We start from the raw sequence: 13870 nt of genomic DNA, 5'->3' as shown, positions 1-13870 counted from the left end.
CTGTTGGGGGGGGGGCTGTTAGTTGAGTCCATGAATTCATGTTGAATCCTGTTGGGGGGGGGGGGGGGGGTGGTTGGTTGAGTCCATGAATTCATGATGAATCGTGTTGGTGGGGGGGATGTTAGTTGAGTCCATGAATTCATGTTGAATCCTGTTGGGGGGGGGCTGTTAGTTGAGTCCATGAATTCATGTTGAATCCTGTTGGTGGGCTTTAAGTTGAGTCCATGAATTCACGTTTAATCCTGCTGGGTGTTCCCCACTCTTGTTTTAACCCCTGTGCACATGCACATATTCTTAGCTAAGGAATGTTCTTCGTCTGTGGTGCAGATCCAGGAACGATAGCATTAGCATGGTGGCTAAAAATGTTTTCGTATGGGAAATGCTAACAGAGAACTGTCTTAGTTATGACTGTCTTTGGCTGGTCTATTGTCGAACATCCACAGATAGACTATCCTAAAGTGTTACTAATGAAGGCTTGTAGCTGTTAGCAACAAACATTGAGCCATTGTCTTACGTCAGATAGCTTGACGATTTCACCTGCTCTGTCATACTGTATTAACTTAATTTGATCAAAGATCAAGAGCTGTTGTTCAGGATTACTAATATTATAAATATGGCAGGATGTAATAGGCCTGTTGTTGGTATTGTGTTGTTGTTCAGGATTACTAATATTATAAATATGGCAGGATGTAATAGGACTGTTATTGTGTATCTACAGCATAATCATTTTCTGTCTTTACTTAGAACGTTAAACTCCTGTTTAACCTCATAATAACAAGGTCAGTATAATGTTAATAACACATTTCTAATCCATCATGAAGTATTTGTTTAGTATATTGATAATGACAAACTGGTTTTGATAAGCTTTAACATGCCTAAGAATCCTCGGAATATGTTATGGGGCACAATTTATTATCATTTAACCAGACAAACATAATATTTATAAAGATTAGTAACATTCTTTATAAATTCCTCCACAGGAAGAACACTGTCACCGATTCTACTTTTCTAGTGGAGACACAGCCCTGACAAATAAAGGGGAAATCACCTGTAGCGAACAGGGGCCCTCTGTGGGAAATATGACACAGGAGTGACAGGAAATACAGGTAAATAAGAAACAAAAATACATTCCCATGCCAGATTCGAGGGAAATTCAGCAGATCTTATGCGACCAGTTTAAAGGTTTACTAGATCACATGAAGAGTAGGTATCCACAGGAGAAATCTGAACCTGAAGTGATAGAGTTGATGAGGGAGGAATTTGGTAAGAACCCGGAGGGTTTTACTGAAGTGTACAGGTTAATAGAGCTGGCAGAAGTGACCACCTCAGTCTGTAAAGTCCAACACGAATTGATCGAAGGAACAGGTTTCCTGCTGTTCGATAACCTCATCCTGACAAATGGTCATTTGTTCAAGGATAAAGGTGTACTTCTAGGAAAGACACTGTCGGTTCCCACAACTGTCACGTTTAATTTTGACAACCCACTTGGATCAGGTCAGTGGAAGGTAAATGTTAAACCAGAAGTGGTTGCCCTCCAATATGGAGTTGATAGGTGGGGGCGTCAGGTTGACTATGCCATACTGGAGTTGAGTACCCCATTAAAAGGCAAGAAGTTTCCTCCAGGTCTCCTTCAGAAGTATGGCCCAGTCCCTCAGACAGGTGGGATCTACATCGTTGGCCATCCAGAAGGAGGGATTAAAAAGATTGATTCCACGACCATAATAGAGGTGGAACAAAGAACTGCAGCTGAGACCAAACATTTACGAGAGAACCAGAGCTCCATCATGTTAATGCAAGAAAGCATTGGGGATAATGAGTTGGACAAAAAGTTTTATGAGCAGATAATACAGGGGAAACCGGATGTGCTGACCTATAACACCTTCTGCCTTAATGGAGCCTCTGGGTCTCCGGTTATAAATCCCAGTCATTGTCAAGTAATTAATGGCATCCCAGTATATGGCTGCCAGGTGATTGCCATGCACACTGGTGGCTTTTTGTACACATGTAAGGAAACTCAAGAAACTCAGAGTGTGATTGAATATGCAATCCCTCTCAGGACCATTCTAGAAAACGTATTGTTCTACTTGGTGGAGACAAACAATCTTCAAATGTTCTCAAGATTCACCAATGTTGCCATGAAAAACCCACATCTGTTTGAGCTCATTGACATTCTTATAACATTGATCACTGAGATGGTGGCCACAAGTCCACCTGAACACACGGCTATCCTTCACAGAATATGTGACACAATATCACAAAGTGGTAAAATATATGAGATGCAGAAATTCTGGCTGATCCTGCTGCAGATGTCACCTGTGAGTTGAGAAGCAGCTTTAGGCCAACTAGGCCCCCCCCCCCCCCCCCCCAAAAAAGATTTTATTGTCACACACACCAGATATGTGCAGTGAAATGGATTCTTTTACAGGGTCAGCCATAGTAGTACGGCGCCCCTGGAGCAAATTAGGGTTAAGTGCCTTGCTCAAGGGCACAGAGACAGATTTGTCACCTTGTCAGCTCTGGTGTTTGAACCAGTGACCTTTCAGTTGCTAGCGCAACACTCTAACCTCTAGGCTACCCGCTGCCCATCTAGGCTAACCGCCTTCCCCTTCACTTATTTTCAACTGTAGACATCAGCTATAGAGGGATATGGTGATGTGCCCATTTTATTGGAACAGATATAGCCCTTGGTTCACTCCAGACCTGTCTGCCCTTGACCAGCACAAAAACATCCTGTAGCGTTCTGCATTAGCATCTAATAGCCCCCGCGATATGCAACTTTTCAGGGAAGTTAGGAACCAATATAAACAGGCAGTTAGGAAAGCTAAGGTTAGCTTTTTCAAACAGAAATTTGCTTCCTGCAACACAAACTCAAAAAAGTTCTGGGACACTGTAAAGTCCATGGAGAATAAGAACACCTGCTTTGAGAGACTAGTCAAGGACCATATCACCTCCACCCTACCTGACACCCTAGACCCACTCCAATTTGCTTACCGTCCCTGGGTCTCGACCCCGCCCTGTGCAACTGGGTACTGGACTTCCTGACGGGCCGCCCCCAGGTGGTGAGGGTAGGTAACAACATCTCCACCCCGATGATCCTCAACACTGGGGCCCCACAAGGGTGCGTTCTGAGCCCTCTCCTGTACTCCCTGTTCACCCACGACTGCGTGGCCATGCACGCCTCCAACTCAATCATCAAGTTTGCGGACGACACTACAGTGGTAGGCTTGATTACCAACAACGACGAGACGGCCTACAGGGAGGAGGTGAGGGCCCTCGGAGTGTGGTGTCAGGAAAATAACCTCACACTCAACGTCAACAAAACAAAGGAGATGATTGTGGACTTCAGGAAACAGCAGAGGGAGCACCCTCCTCGGTGTACACATCACGGAAAAACTGAAATGGTCCACCCACACAGACAGCGTTGTGAAGAAGGCGCAGCAGCTTAACTGCACATTGGCTTACAATATTCCTAGGCCATCATTGCAAATAAGAATTTGTTCTTAACTGTCTTGCCTAGTTAAAAAACAAATAAAGAAATAATTTAAAAACATGAAGTAGTTGTGTGTGAGTACTATTTGAGCCAATGTCCTAATGCATGGACCGGAAGGGTTTTCAACCAAGATCTCAGCGATCACTGCCTGCATCCTGTAGTACACTCAAAAAAGTTCTGGGACACTGTAAAATCCATGGAGAATAAGAGCACCTCCTCCCAGCTGCTCACTGCATTGAGGCTAGGAAACACTGTCACTATTGATGAATCCACAATAATTGAGAATTTCAATAAGCATTTTTCTACGGCTGGCCATGCTTTCCACCTGGCTACCCCTACCCCGGTCAACAGCCCTGCGCTCCCCACAGCAACTCGCCTAAACCTCCCCCACTTCTCCTTCACCCAAATCCAGATAGCTGATGTTCTGAAAGAGCTGCAAAATCTGGACCCCTACAAATCAGCCTGGCTAGACAATCTGGACCCTCTCTTTCTAAAATCATCCGCCGAAATTGTAGCAACCCCTATTACTAGCCTGTTCAACCTCTCTTTCGTATCGTCTGAGATTCCCATAGATTGTAAAGCTGCCGCGGTCATCCCCCTCTTCAAAGGGGAAGACACTCTAGACCCAAACTGCTACAGACCTATATCTATCCTGCCCTTCTAAGGTCTTTGAAAGCCAAGTTAACAAACAGATCACCGACCATTTAGAATCCCACCGTACCTTCTCCGCTATGCAATCTGGTTTCAGAGCTGGTCATGGGTGCACTTCAGCCACGCTCAAGGTCCTAAACGATATCTTAACCGCCATCAATAAGAGACATTACTGTGCAGCCGTATTCATCGACCTGGCTAAGGCTTTCGACTCTGTCAATCACAACATTCTTATTGGCAGACTCAACAGCCTTGGTTTCTCAAATGATTGCCTCTCTTGGTTCACCAACGACTTCTCCGATAGAGTTCAGTATGTAAAATCGGAGGGCGTGTTGTCCGGACCTCTGGCAGTCTCTATGGGGGTGCCACAGGGTTTAATTCTCGGGCCGACTATCTTCTCTGTATACATCAATGATGTCGCTCTCGCTGCTGGTGATTATTTGATCCACCTCTACGCAGATGACACCATTCTGTATACCTCTGGCCCTTTGTTGGACACTGTATTAACTAACCTCCAGATGAGCTTCAACGCCATACAACTCTCCTTCCGTGGCCTCCAACTGCTCTTAACTTCTTTGGGATAGGGGGCAGCTTTTTCACTTTTGGATGAAACGCATGCCCAGAGTAAACTGCCTCCTCCTCAGTCCCAGATGCTAATATATGCATATTATTATTAGTATTGGATAGAAAACACTCTGAAGTTTCTAAAACTGTTTGAATGATGTCTGTGAGTATAACAGAACTCATATGGCAGGCAAAAACCTGAGATAAAATCCAAACAGGAAGTGGGAAATCTGAGGTTTGTAGTTTTTGAACTCAGCCCTATCGAATACACAGTGGGATATGGGTCAAGTTGCACTTCCTAAGGCTTCCTAAGGCTTCCACTAGATGTCAACCGTCTTTAGAACGTTGTTTCAGGCTTCTACTGTGAAGTGGGGCCGGATGAGAGCTCTTTGAGTCAGTGGTCTGGTAGAGAGCCACGCACACCAATTCTCTGGTTGGAACATTATTGAACATTTATGATAAAAACATCCTAAAGATTGATTCTATACTTAGTTTGACAAGTTTCTTCGACCTGTAATATAACTTTTTGAACATTTCGTCCGACTGGACCTGAACGCGCGTTTGAATTTGTTTACCTAACAACCTAACAAAAGAAGCTATTTGGACATAAATGATGGACATTATCGAACAAAACAAACATTTATTGTGGAACTGCGATTCCTGGGAGTGCATTCTGATGAAGATCATCAAAGGTAAGTTATAATGCTATTTTTGACTAATGTTGATTGTGCAACATGGCGGATATTTCTTTTGGCTGGTTTGGGCTCTGAGCGCCATACTCAGATTATGCTTTTCCGTAAAGTTTTTTTGAAATCTGACACAGCGTTTGCATTAAGGAGAAGTGTATCTAAAGTTCCATGCATAACACTTGAATTTTCATCAACATTTGTAATGAGTATTTCTGTGAATTCATGTGGCTCTCTGCACAATCACTGCATGTTTTAGAACTACTGAACATAACGCGCCAATGTAAACTCAGATTTTTGGATATAAATATGCACTTTATCGAACAAAACATACATGTATTGTGTAACATGAAGTCCTATGAGGGTCATCTGATGAAGATCATCAAAGGTTAGTGATTAATTTTTATCACTATTTGTGCTTTTTGTGACTCCTCTCTTTGGCTGGAAAAATGGCTGAGATTTTCTGTGGCTTGGTAGTGACCTAACAAATTGTTTGTGGAGCTTTCACTGTAAAGCATTTTTGAAATCAGACACTGTGGCTGGATTAACGAGAATTTTATCTTTAAAATGGTGCCTAATACTTGTATGTTTGAGAAATTTAATTTCTGAGATTTCTGTTGATTTGTATTTGGCGCCCTGCAATTTCATTGGCTGTTGGCGAGGGGTTCCGCTAGCGGAAAGGGGTGCCGCTAGCGAAACCCCAGTCCTAGACAGGTTAAATGCAAGTAAAACTAAATGCATGCTCTTCAACCGACCGCTGCCCGCACCTGCCCGCCCGTCCAGCATCACTACTCTGGATGGTTCTGACTTAGAATATGTAGACAACTACAAATACCTAGGTGTCTGGTTAGACTGTAAACTCTCCTTCCAGACTCACAATAAACATCTACAATCCCAAATTAAATCTAGAATCGGCTTCCTATTTCACAAAACAAAGCATCCTTCACTCATGCTGCCAAACATACCCTCGTAAAACTGACCATCCTACCAATCCTGGACTTCGGCGATGTCATTTACAAAATAGCCTCCAACACAAATTGGATGCAGTCTAACACAGTGCCATCCGTTTTGTCACCAAAGCCCCATATACTACCCACCACTGCGACCTGTATGCTCTCATTGGCTGGCCCTCGCTGCATACTCGTACCCAAACCCACTGGCTCCAGGTCATCTACAAGTCTCTGCTAGGTAAAGCCCCGCCTTATATCAGTTCACTGGTCACCATAGCAGCACCCACCCATAGCACGCGCTCCAGCAGGTATATCTCACTGGTCACCACCAAAGCCAATTCTTCCTTTGGCCGCCTCTCCTTCCAGTTCTCTGCTGCCAATGACTGGAACGAACTGCAAAAATCTCTGAAGCTGGAGACTCTTACCTACCTCACTAGCTTTAAGCACCAGCTGTCAGAGCAGCTCACAGATCACTGCACCTGTACAAAGCTCATCTGTGTACAGGTACAGTGTCTCCTGACCCCTCCTGTCTCAGCCTCCAGTATTTATGCTGCAGTAGTTTATGTGTTGGGGGGCTAGGGTCAGTCTGTTATATCTGGAGTATTTCTCCAGTGTCCTGTGTGAATTTAAGTATGCTCTCTCTAATTCTCTCTTTCTCTCTTTCTTTCTTTCTTTCTTTCTATCTCTCTCTCGGGGGACCTGAGCCCTAGGACCATGCCTCAGGACTACCTGGCATGATGACTCCTTGATGTCCCCAGTCCACCTGGCCGTGCTGCTGCTCCAGTTTCAACTATTCTGCCTGCGGCTATGGAACCCTGACCTGTTCACCGGACGTGCTACCTGTCCCAGACCTGCTGTTTTCAACTCTCTAGAGACAGCAGGAGCGGTAGAGATACTCTCAATGATCGGCTATGAAAAGCCAACTGACATTTACTCCTGAGGTGCTGACCTGTTGCACCCTCGACAACTGCTGTGATTATTATTATTTGACCATGCTGGTCATTTATGAACATTTGAACATCTTGGCCATGTTCTGTTATAATCTCCACCCGGCACAGCCAGAAGAGGACTGGCCACCCCTCATAGCCTGGTTCCTCTCTAGGTTTCTTCCTAGGTTTTGGCCTTTCTAGGGAGTTTTTCCTAGCCACCGTGCTTCTACACCTGCATTGCTTGCTGTTTGGGGTTTCAGGCTGGGTTTCTGTACAGCACTTTGAGATATCAGCTGATTTAAGAAGGGCTTTATAAATACATTTGATTTGATCTGTAAATAGCCCATCCAATCTACCTCATCCCCATACTGTATTTATTTATTTATTTTGCTTCTTTGCACCCCAGTATCTCAACTTGCACATTCATCTCCTGCACATCCTACCATTCCAGTATTTAATCGCTATATTGTAATTACTTTGCCACCATGGCCTATTTATTGCCTTACCTCTCTTATCCTACCTCATTTGCACATGCTGTACATTGATCTTTCTACTGTATTATTGACTGTCTGTGTGCTTATCCCATATGTAACTCTGTGTTGTTGTATGTGTCGAACTGCTTTGCTTTATCTTGGCCAGGTCGCAGTTGTAAATGAGAACTTGTTCTCAACTAGCCTACCTGGTTAAATAAAGGTGTTCTCAACTAGCCTACCTGGTTAAATAAAGGGGAAATAAAATAAAATAAGAAGGGTCACGTTGCAGAAGAAAATGTTCCATAGCTTCAATACTGCCCTCGTGTGGAATATTTGTGTATAACGACACAACATCAAAAGTACCTAACAAAGTGTTATCATAGAGAGGATCAAGAGATTCAATAATAGAGATCATACTTCTGGTGTCCTTTACTAGGACTGACGTATTGGGTTGTAAATCAAGCAAAGCTTGTTTTTCATCCTGAGGTAAATGATGGAAAGATATGGACTTCTGTTTGTTCTTAACGAGATGAACAACATATTTTTCAACAAGTCTCCAATATGTCTCAATAGAGTGATTGAGATTGGCTGGAGGTATAAAATAACTCTTAATTCTAAAAGGAGTCGGAGTATGTGCAGGTGAGCAACCTACATGTTCAGTAGAAATATCACGATTAGGGGAGATTGTCACGCCCTGACCGTAGTTCCTTTTTTATGTCTCTATTTTGGTTTGGTCAGGGTGTGAGTTGGGGTGGGCATTCTATGTTTTTTTTCTATGTTTTCTATTTCTATGTGTTTGGCCTGGTATGGTTCTCAATCAGAGGCAGCTGTCTATCGTTGTCTCTGATTGAGAACCATACTTAGGTAGCCTTTTCCCACCTGGTGTTTGTGGGTAGTTGTTTCCTGTTTTGTGTTGTGTCACCTTTCAGGACTGTTTCGATTTTCGTTGTTTCACTTTGTTATTTTGTATTTCGTGTTCAGTTATAATAAATGAACATGGACACTTACCACGCTGCGTTTTGGTCCAATCTTTCCTGTTCCTCAGATGAAGAAGATCGTTACAGAGTTAAAATATTCCCTTAAACGGATGTTTCTAAAAAACTTAAACATGTCTACCTTAACATCAAAATCGTTGCACAAAATATAACCCTTTATTAAGCAAGGAGATATGGGCAGGGCTCAATATCTTGCTTGATAAATTAAAAACACTCAGTCCCGTGGGTTCTGGGACCGTGTGAACGGTCCCCTCTGCCTCTGATAGTCGTTTCTTCTTACCCCGTTGGGTGCGGCATCTCGTCGGTGTGCGTGCCCGCGGTCACCTCCGCCCAGTCTCTCGTTGGATAAAAAAACTGCCACTGGAAGCAGATGAGTCATTACACTGCTGACTGTCAAATAAAACCAAAACCGACGCTCACCATGTCTGCAAAATCCTGTAAAGGGGTTGAAGAGCTCGGAGTTGTAAAGCAGATCTAAATGAAAAATATGGTAATCTACCATGGGAAAAGTGTTTCAAGAAATGGAACAAATGGACACGTGGGACTGGAGAGAGTCAGTTTCCAAAGCAGCGCTTGGACATAGTTGAAAGGGTCGTACAAACTAGAAAAATGGATATGAAAAAGAAACAAAAGAACTCAACCACTCTGTTACATATCATGTTAATGGAAGGAGAGACATTCCTGGGACAGGAAACTCAGGTTAGAACTTCTATTGAAAACAGAAAGAGAAGGTGCAGAACAAAAAGGTGGAGCCTTCAGCACCCCACACCCTACATAAAGGGTATAACCACCCCTTGGTACCAGTTGACCCCGGTGTAAAAGACATAATAATCAAAGGAACATTTATCACATTTATTTATTAAGTGGATGATGAAAGTGCAGCAAAAGTAGGAATGAAGGACTTAAAGACGGGCAGCTATGTCCCTGTCAAACCCTGGACAAAGGAGAAGGAAAAGGTCAAGTACAAGCCGTTTTCATTAGAAGAAGGAGAAAGTGAGGAGGAAATGGTTGAAGAGGATGATGAACTCGGGAGTATAAACATGAACTCTGCAAGGAATCTGCTGAAAACAAAGGAGACGGAAGAAAAGAGAAAGAGGAAGGGGAGAAAATGATGATTTATTGAAAGAAATTAACTACACGCTGAAAGCAAAGAAGCAGGCGACAACAGACCTGAAGGCCATCATGGCAACAATTAGCAAACTGACTCGGGACTTGGAACTGGAGACGGAAGAAGAGGAGAAAACAAAAGGAGGAAACAAAACTCAGAGACCTGAGATCGGAAAAGAACTCAGTCAGGTCACAGGTAGATGAGATGGATGAGAAACTCACCCTGTTGAACAACAGAAAGAAGGAAATTAGTAAAGATGGTAAGACTGAGTAAGACTGAGTGAGTATAACCAAATGCCCTTACAATTTAAAATGGTGAATGATCAGCCGGTATGTGAATTTAAATTTGGGGACCTCACTAACATGTGTGCAATGCTGCCTAGATTGTCAAAAGGGGCATCAGGATGGATTAGGCAGTTTGAGACACTGAATGGACACCTTACCCTGTGTTATGGTGATATCCTAGTGGTAATGGGTAGGTGTTTGTCCCACAGCCAATTAGACGAATTCAACCGAAATACTAATATGATGGGAGCAGCCTCAGAAGTGCCCCTTGACAGATGTAGGGAAAGACTGTGGGGAGTACTGAGGAACATGTCCCCTGGGGAGAGAGACATGGGACGTCTCATGCAACATGGTGTTGATGAGAACACTGATTGGGACAAGTGGCATGAACGACTTCAAGATAATGTGGGTGGATGAGATAGGAGAGTGTTTCGACAGCAGCCTGGCTAATGAGAACCTGTTCATTAACTACATCAGAAACTGCCCGGCCTCTGTCAAATCCAAAGTCCATAATGAGGTGACCTATTGACTGCCTTAAATGCGACCCTCAGTTTTGAAAAGGGAAAGCTGACAGCATACTTTCCATGGCAACGAAGGAACCTGTTAACGAACAGAAGTGGAGAAGTGGCTGCATATCCTCTACTCCCAGGAAAAGACCATGTTCAAACAACTGGAACGGATGTGTTCTACCAGCTCAGACTTCTGAACTTGAGAACAATTGGGGGAATAGTTACAACCTTTCACAGATCTGGTGGACGTGAACGCTTTGACCCTGAGGTCATACACTGCACCCTGAACTATGACAAAGGAGGAGAGGATGACGATTACAAGCAAGAATGGGAAGAACACATTGCAGCACACAAACCCCTCCATTGTTCTCGGACCATGTTACCTGGGAATAGAAGGCCTAGCCATCAGGTGTGAGTTGGACAGATCAACCTTTTCCTGGTATCGAGGTAAACCTGAAAGGTGTGTCACACGTCAGCTTACGAACAAATCAGGGCTATGCAGCTAAAGACCTGGGACACATGGTTAAGAGGCTGACCAAATCTCACTGGGACAGAAGGGATGACCTGAAACAGGATCTGTGCAACATTTACACCAATGAGTTTGATGACATGATGATTGATGTTGGCCATGTCTACACTTGCATACCAACTCAGTCTGAAATGATTTACCATGAATCAGAGGCCATCTACACTGAGTACCCCCTTAGACTCATGGCCTTAACTCCAGAAGAAGAGGAAGCCCTGGCAGCAGTACCAGAGGGGCTTTGGTGCCAAGGTGATGATGACGTGTGTCTCATTGCTTCGGCTGCACCCGTGAAAATACAACTGAGGGATGGATGCTCAGGTCCAAGAATAAAACAATACCCAATGTCACCAGAGGGAGAAGAGGGAATTGGCCTGACGATAGACAATCTAACCAGAGGAGGTGTCTTGTATGAATGTGTGAGTCCCTACAACACTCCCATTCTTCCTGTAAAGAAACCCACAGAATGGTTCAAGATTTCAGACCTCTGAATGCAGTTTTAACCAAAGAGATGGCAATGGTACCAGACCCCACCATCGTCTTGAGCAACATACCAACAACTTCTACTGTATTTTCAGTGGTTGGCCTCAGTGGAGCTTTTTTCTCGGTCCCACTCAGTGAGGAAAGCAAAGAGATCTTTGCATTCACCTATAGGGGGCTCCAAATGAGTTACAATCGTCTTCCACAAGGTTATGCTTGCAGCCCTTCGATCTTCAACAGAGTCCTACAAAATGATCTGGCAGACTTGGCTTTTCCCAAAGGGCGTCAGCTTATACAATATGTTGACGACCTGTTGGTTTGCAGCTCTGACATGGACCACTGTAAGGAAGACACTCTTTACTTGTTGAAGAGGCTGTATGAGAAAGTCCACAAGGTCTCGAAAACCAAACTACAATTGTGGAAAGAAGAGGTTCTATTCATAGGACTGAACATTACCCATCAGTGCAAAGCACTGTCAAAAGAAAGGATTGAAGCTATCCTCAATACCTCGAAGCCAACGAAAGTCTCAGAAATGGTGTCATTTCTGGGGTGTACTGGATACTGTAGGCAATGGATCTGCGATTACTCGCTTATTGCACGACCACTGAGGGAAATGTGTGGAGGAGAAGGAAGAAGAGTCCTCAGCTGGACGTCTGAAACAGAAGAGGCATTCATCAGACTCAAACAAGCATTGGCATCTACACCAGCGCTGGGTTTGCCAAACTATGATGTGCCATTTTTTCTATTTGTGGGGGGAAATAATGGGTTTGCTACAGCAGTGCTTACCCAGAAGTCTCAAGGAAGGATGTACTTTTGGTATCCCACTCTGTTCTGGCAATCATAAGCAACAACAACTCCTGCATGACTGGGACCAGAATAGCTGGATATGAATGGCTATTGACCCAACCTAATGTACAACTCAAAAGGTGTACGTACTGTGGTGAATCCTGCACAGCTACTAGCATCACTTGAAGATGGAGAATAACATAATTGCATTGAACAAATCTCGGCTGATTCAAAGGCAAGGCCTGATCTCTACGATACTCCTCTGGACTTCGCAGACATGGTGCTGTGCGTCGACGGTTCAGCATACATAGATCAAGTGACAGGTAAGAAACATGCAGGCTATTGTGTTACATCGTATGGCAAGAAAGTGTACATTGAGCAACCACTGGTAGACTATGTTTCTGCACAACAGGCTGAACTCCTTGCTCTCTCTATAGCATGTGAAAAAGGGACAGGGTTAGATTTGACTATCTACTCAGACTCGGCATATGCTATGGTGTTTGTCGTGGTGTGGAGTTTTGGAGAGAGAGAGGTTTTACCACAGTGGCTGGTATTCCAATAAAGAACAGATTACATGTTGAGTCTTTGTTGGAGGCTATTATGTTACCAAGGAAACTAGCTATTGTTAAGGTAGTACATTATACTGTCAAATTGCATTTGGATTGTTAATTATTGTCTTCCTTTCACTTTTATGAATTCTTGAAACTACAAGAAATTTCTAAAATTGGCACACTGGTAAAGCTGACTTTGAGAGTGAGGGTAATGCACTAGCGGATGGAGGTTCTAAAACCGCTGCTTCTCTCTGTCACGTTTTCTCTCTGCCTCTGTCTGTGGTTACAGCCTCACCCTTAGAGGATCTGATTAAACATCAGTCACATGACACTCTCCACCACCAACTCTGGGCTCAGAGAGGATGTTTGAGAAACAAAGATGGCCTGTGGGTTCATGATCTTACTGGCAACCCCTGTTTGCCATCTGACATGGTTTCACAAATTTGTTCCCTTGCACATGGGCAAATTTTGGATTCCTGGTTCTGCCCAAACTTGACTCAATTTGTGAAACAGCATATTTACAGGTGTGAGACTTGTGTTCTGTTTTAACATACAAGCAGGAACACCATTAGAGTCAGGCCATTTCCCATTACACATTTGGCCATGGATTTCATTGATATGACAGAGAGAAAAGAGAGAAAGAGGTACTGCTTGGTGTTGATTGACAAGTTCACCAGGTGGGTGAAGGCATTCCCCACTACTAATTGTGATGCAAAAACAGTTGCTAAGCTATTGGTCAGGGAAATTATACCTAGATTTCGGATCCCTGAAGTTTTGTCGGCCGACAATGGCACCCATTTCACAGGAGATGTGGTTGCACAAGTGGCTAAAATGATGGGTGTTGACCAGAAGTTTGTGTCCATCTATCATCCACAGAGTAACAGAGTTACT

General features: G+C 43.8%; 1 protein-coding gene across 1 annotated transcript; it reads left to right on the top strand.

Annotated features, from left to right (window-relative positions):
* Positions 1-210: 210 nt before the first annotated feature.
* LOC129838485 (serine protease FAM111A-like) lies at positions 211-6419 on the top strand. Its single transcript, XM_055905477.1, has 2 exons — positions 211-779; positions 981-6419. Exon 2 carries the CDS (start codon positions 1134-1136, stop codon positions 2322-2324), a length of 1191 nt encoding a protein of 396 aa, XP_055761452.1. The 5' UTR covers positions 211-779; positions 981-1133; the 3' UTR covers positions 2325-6419.
* The last annotated feature ends 7451 nt before the right edge of the window (positions 6420-13870 follow it).

Source organism: Salvelinus fontinalis, chromosome 39 (genome assembly GCF_029448725.1).
Source record: "Salvelinus fontinalis isolate EN_2023a chromosome 39, ASM2944872v1, whole genome shotgun sequence".
Classification (NCBI taxonomy): Eukaryota; Metazoa; Chordata; class Actinopteri; order Salmoniformes; family Salmonidae; genus Salvelinus; species Salvelinus fontinalis.
This window is presented reverse-complemented; position numbering and strand designations above follow the sequence as displayed.

What these genes read in the sequence shown, in the direction of transcription:
- LOC129838485 (XM_055905477.1), top strand. Translation starts at nt 1,134, where the DNA reads ATGCCAGATTCGAGGGAAATTCAGCAGATCTTATGCGACCAGTTTAAA.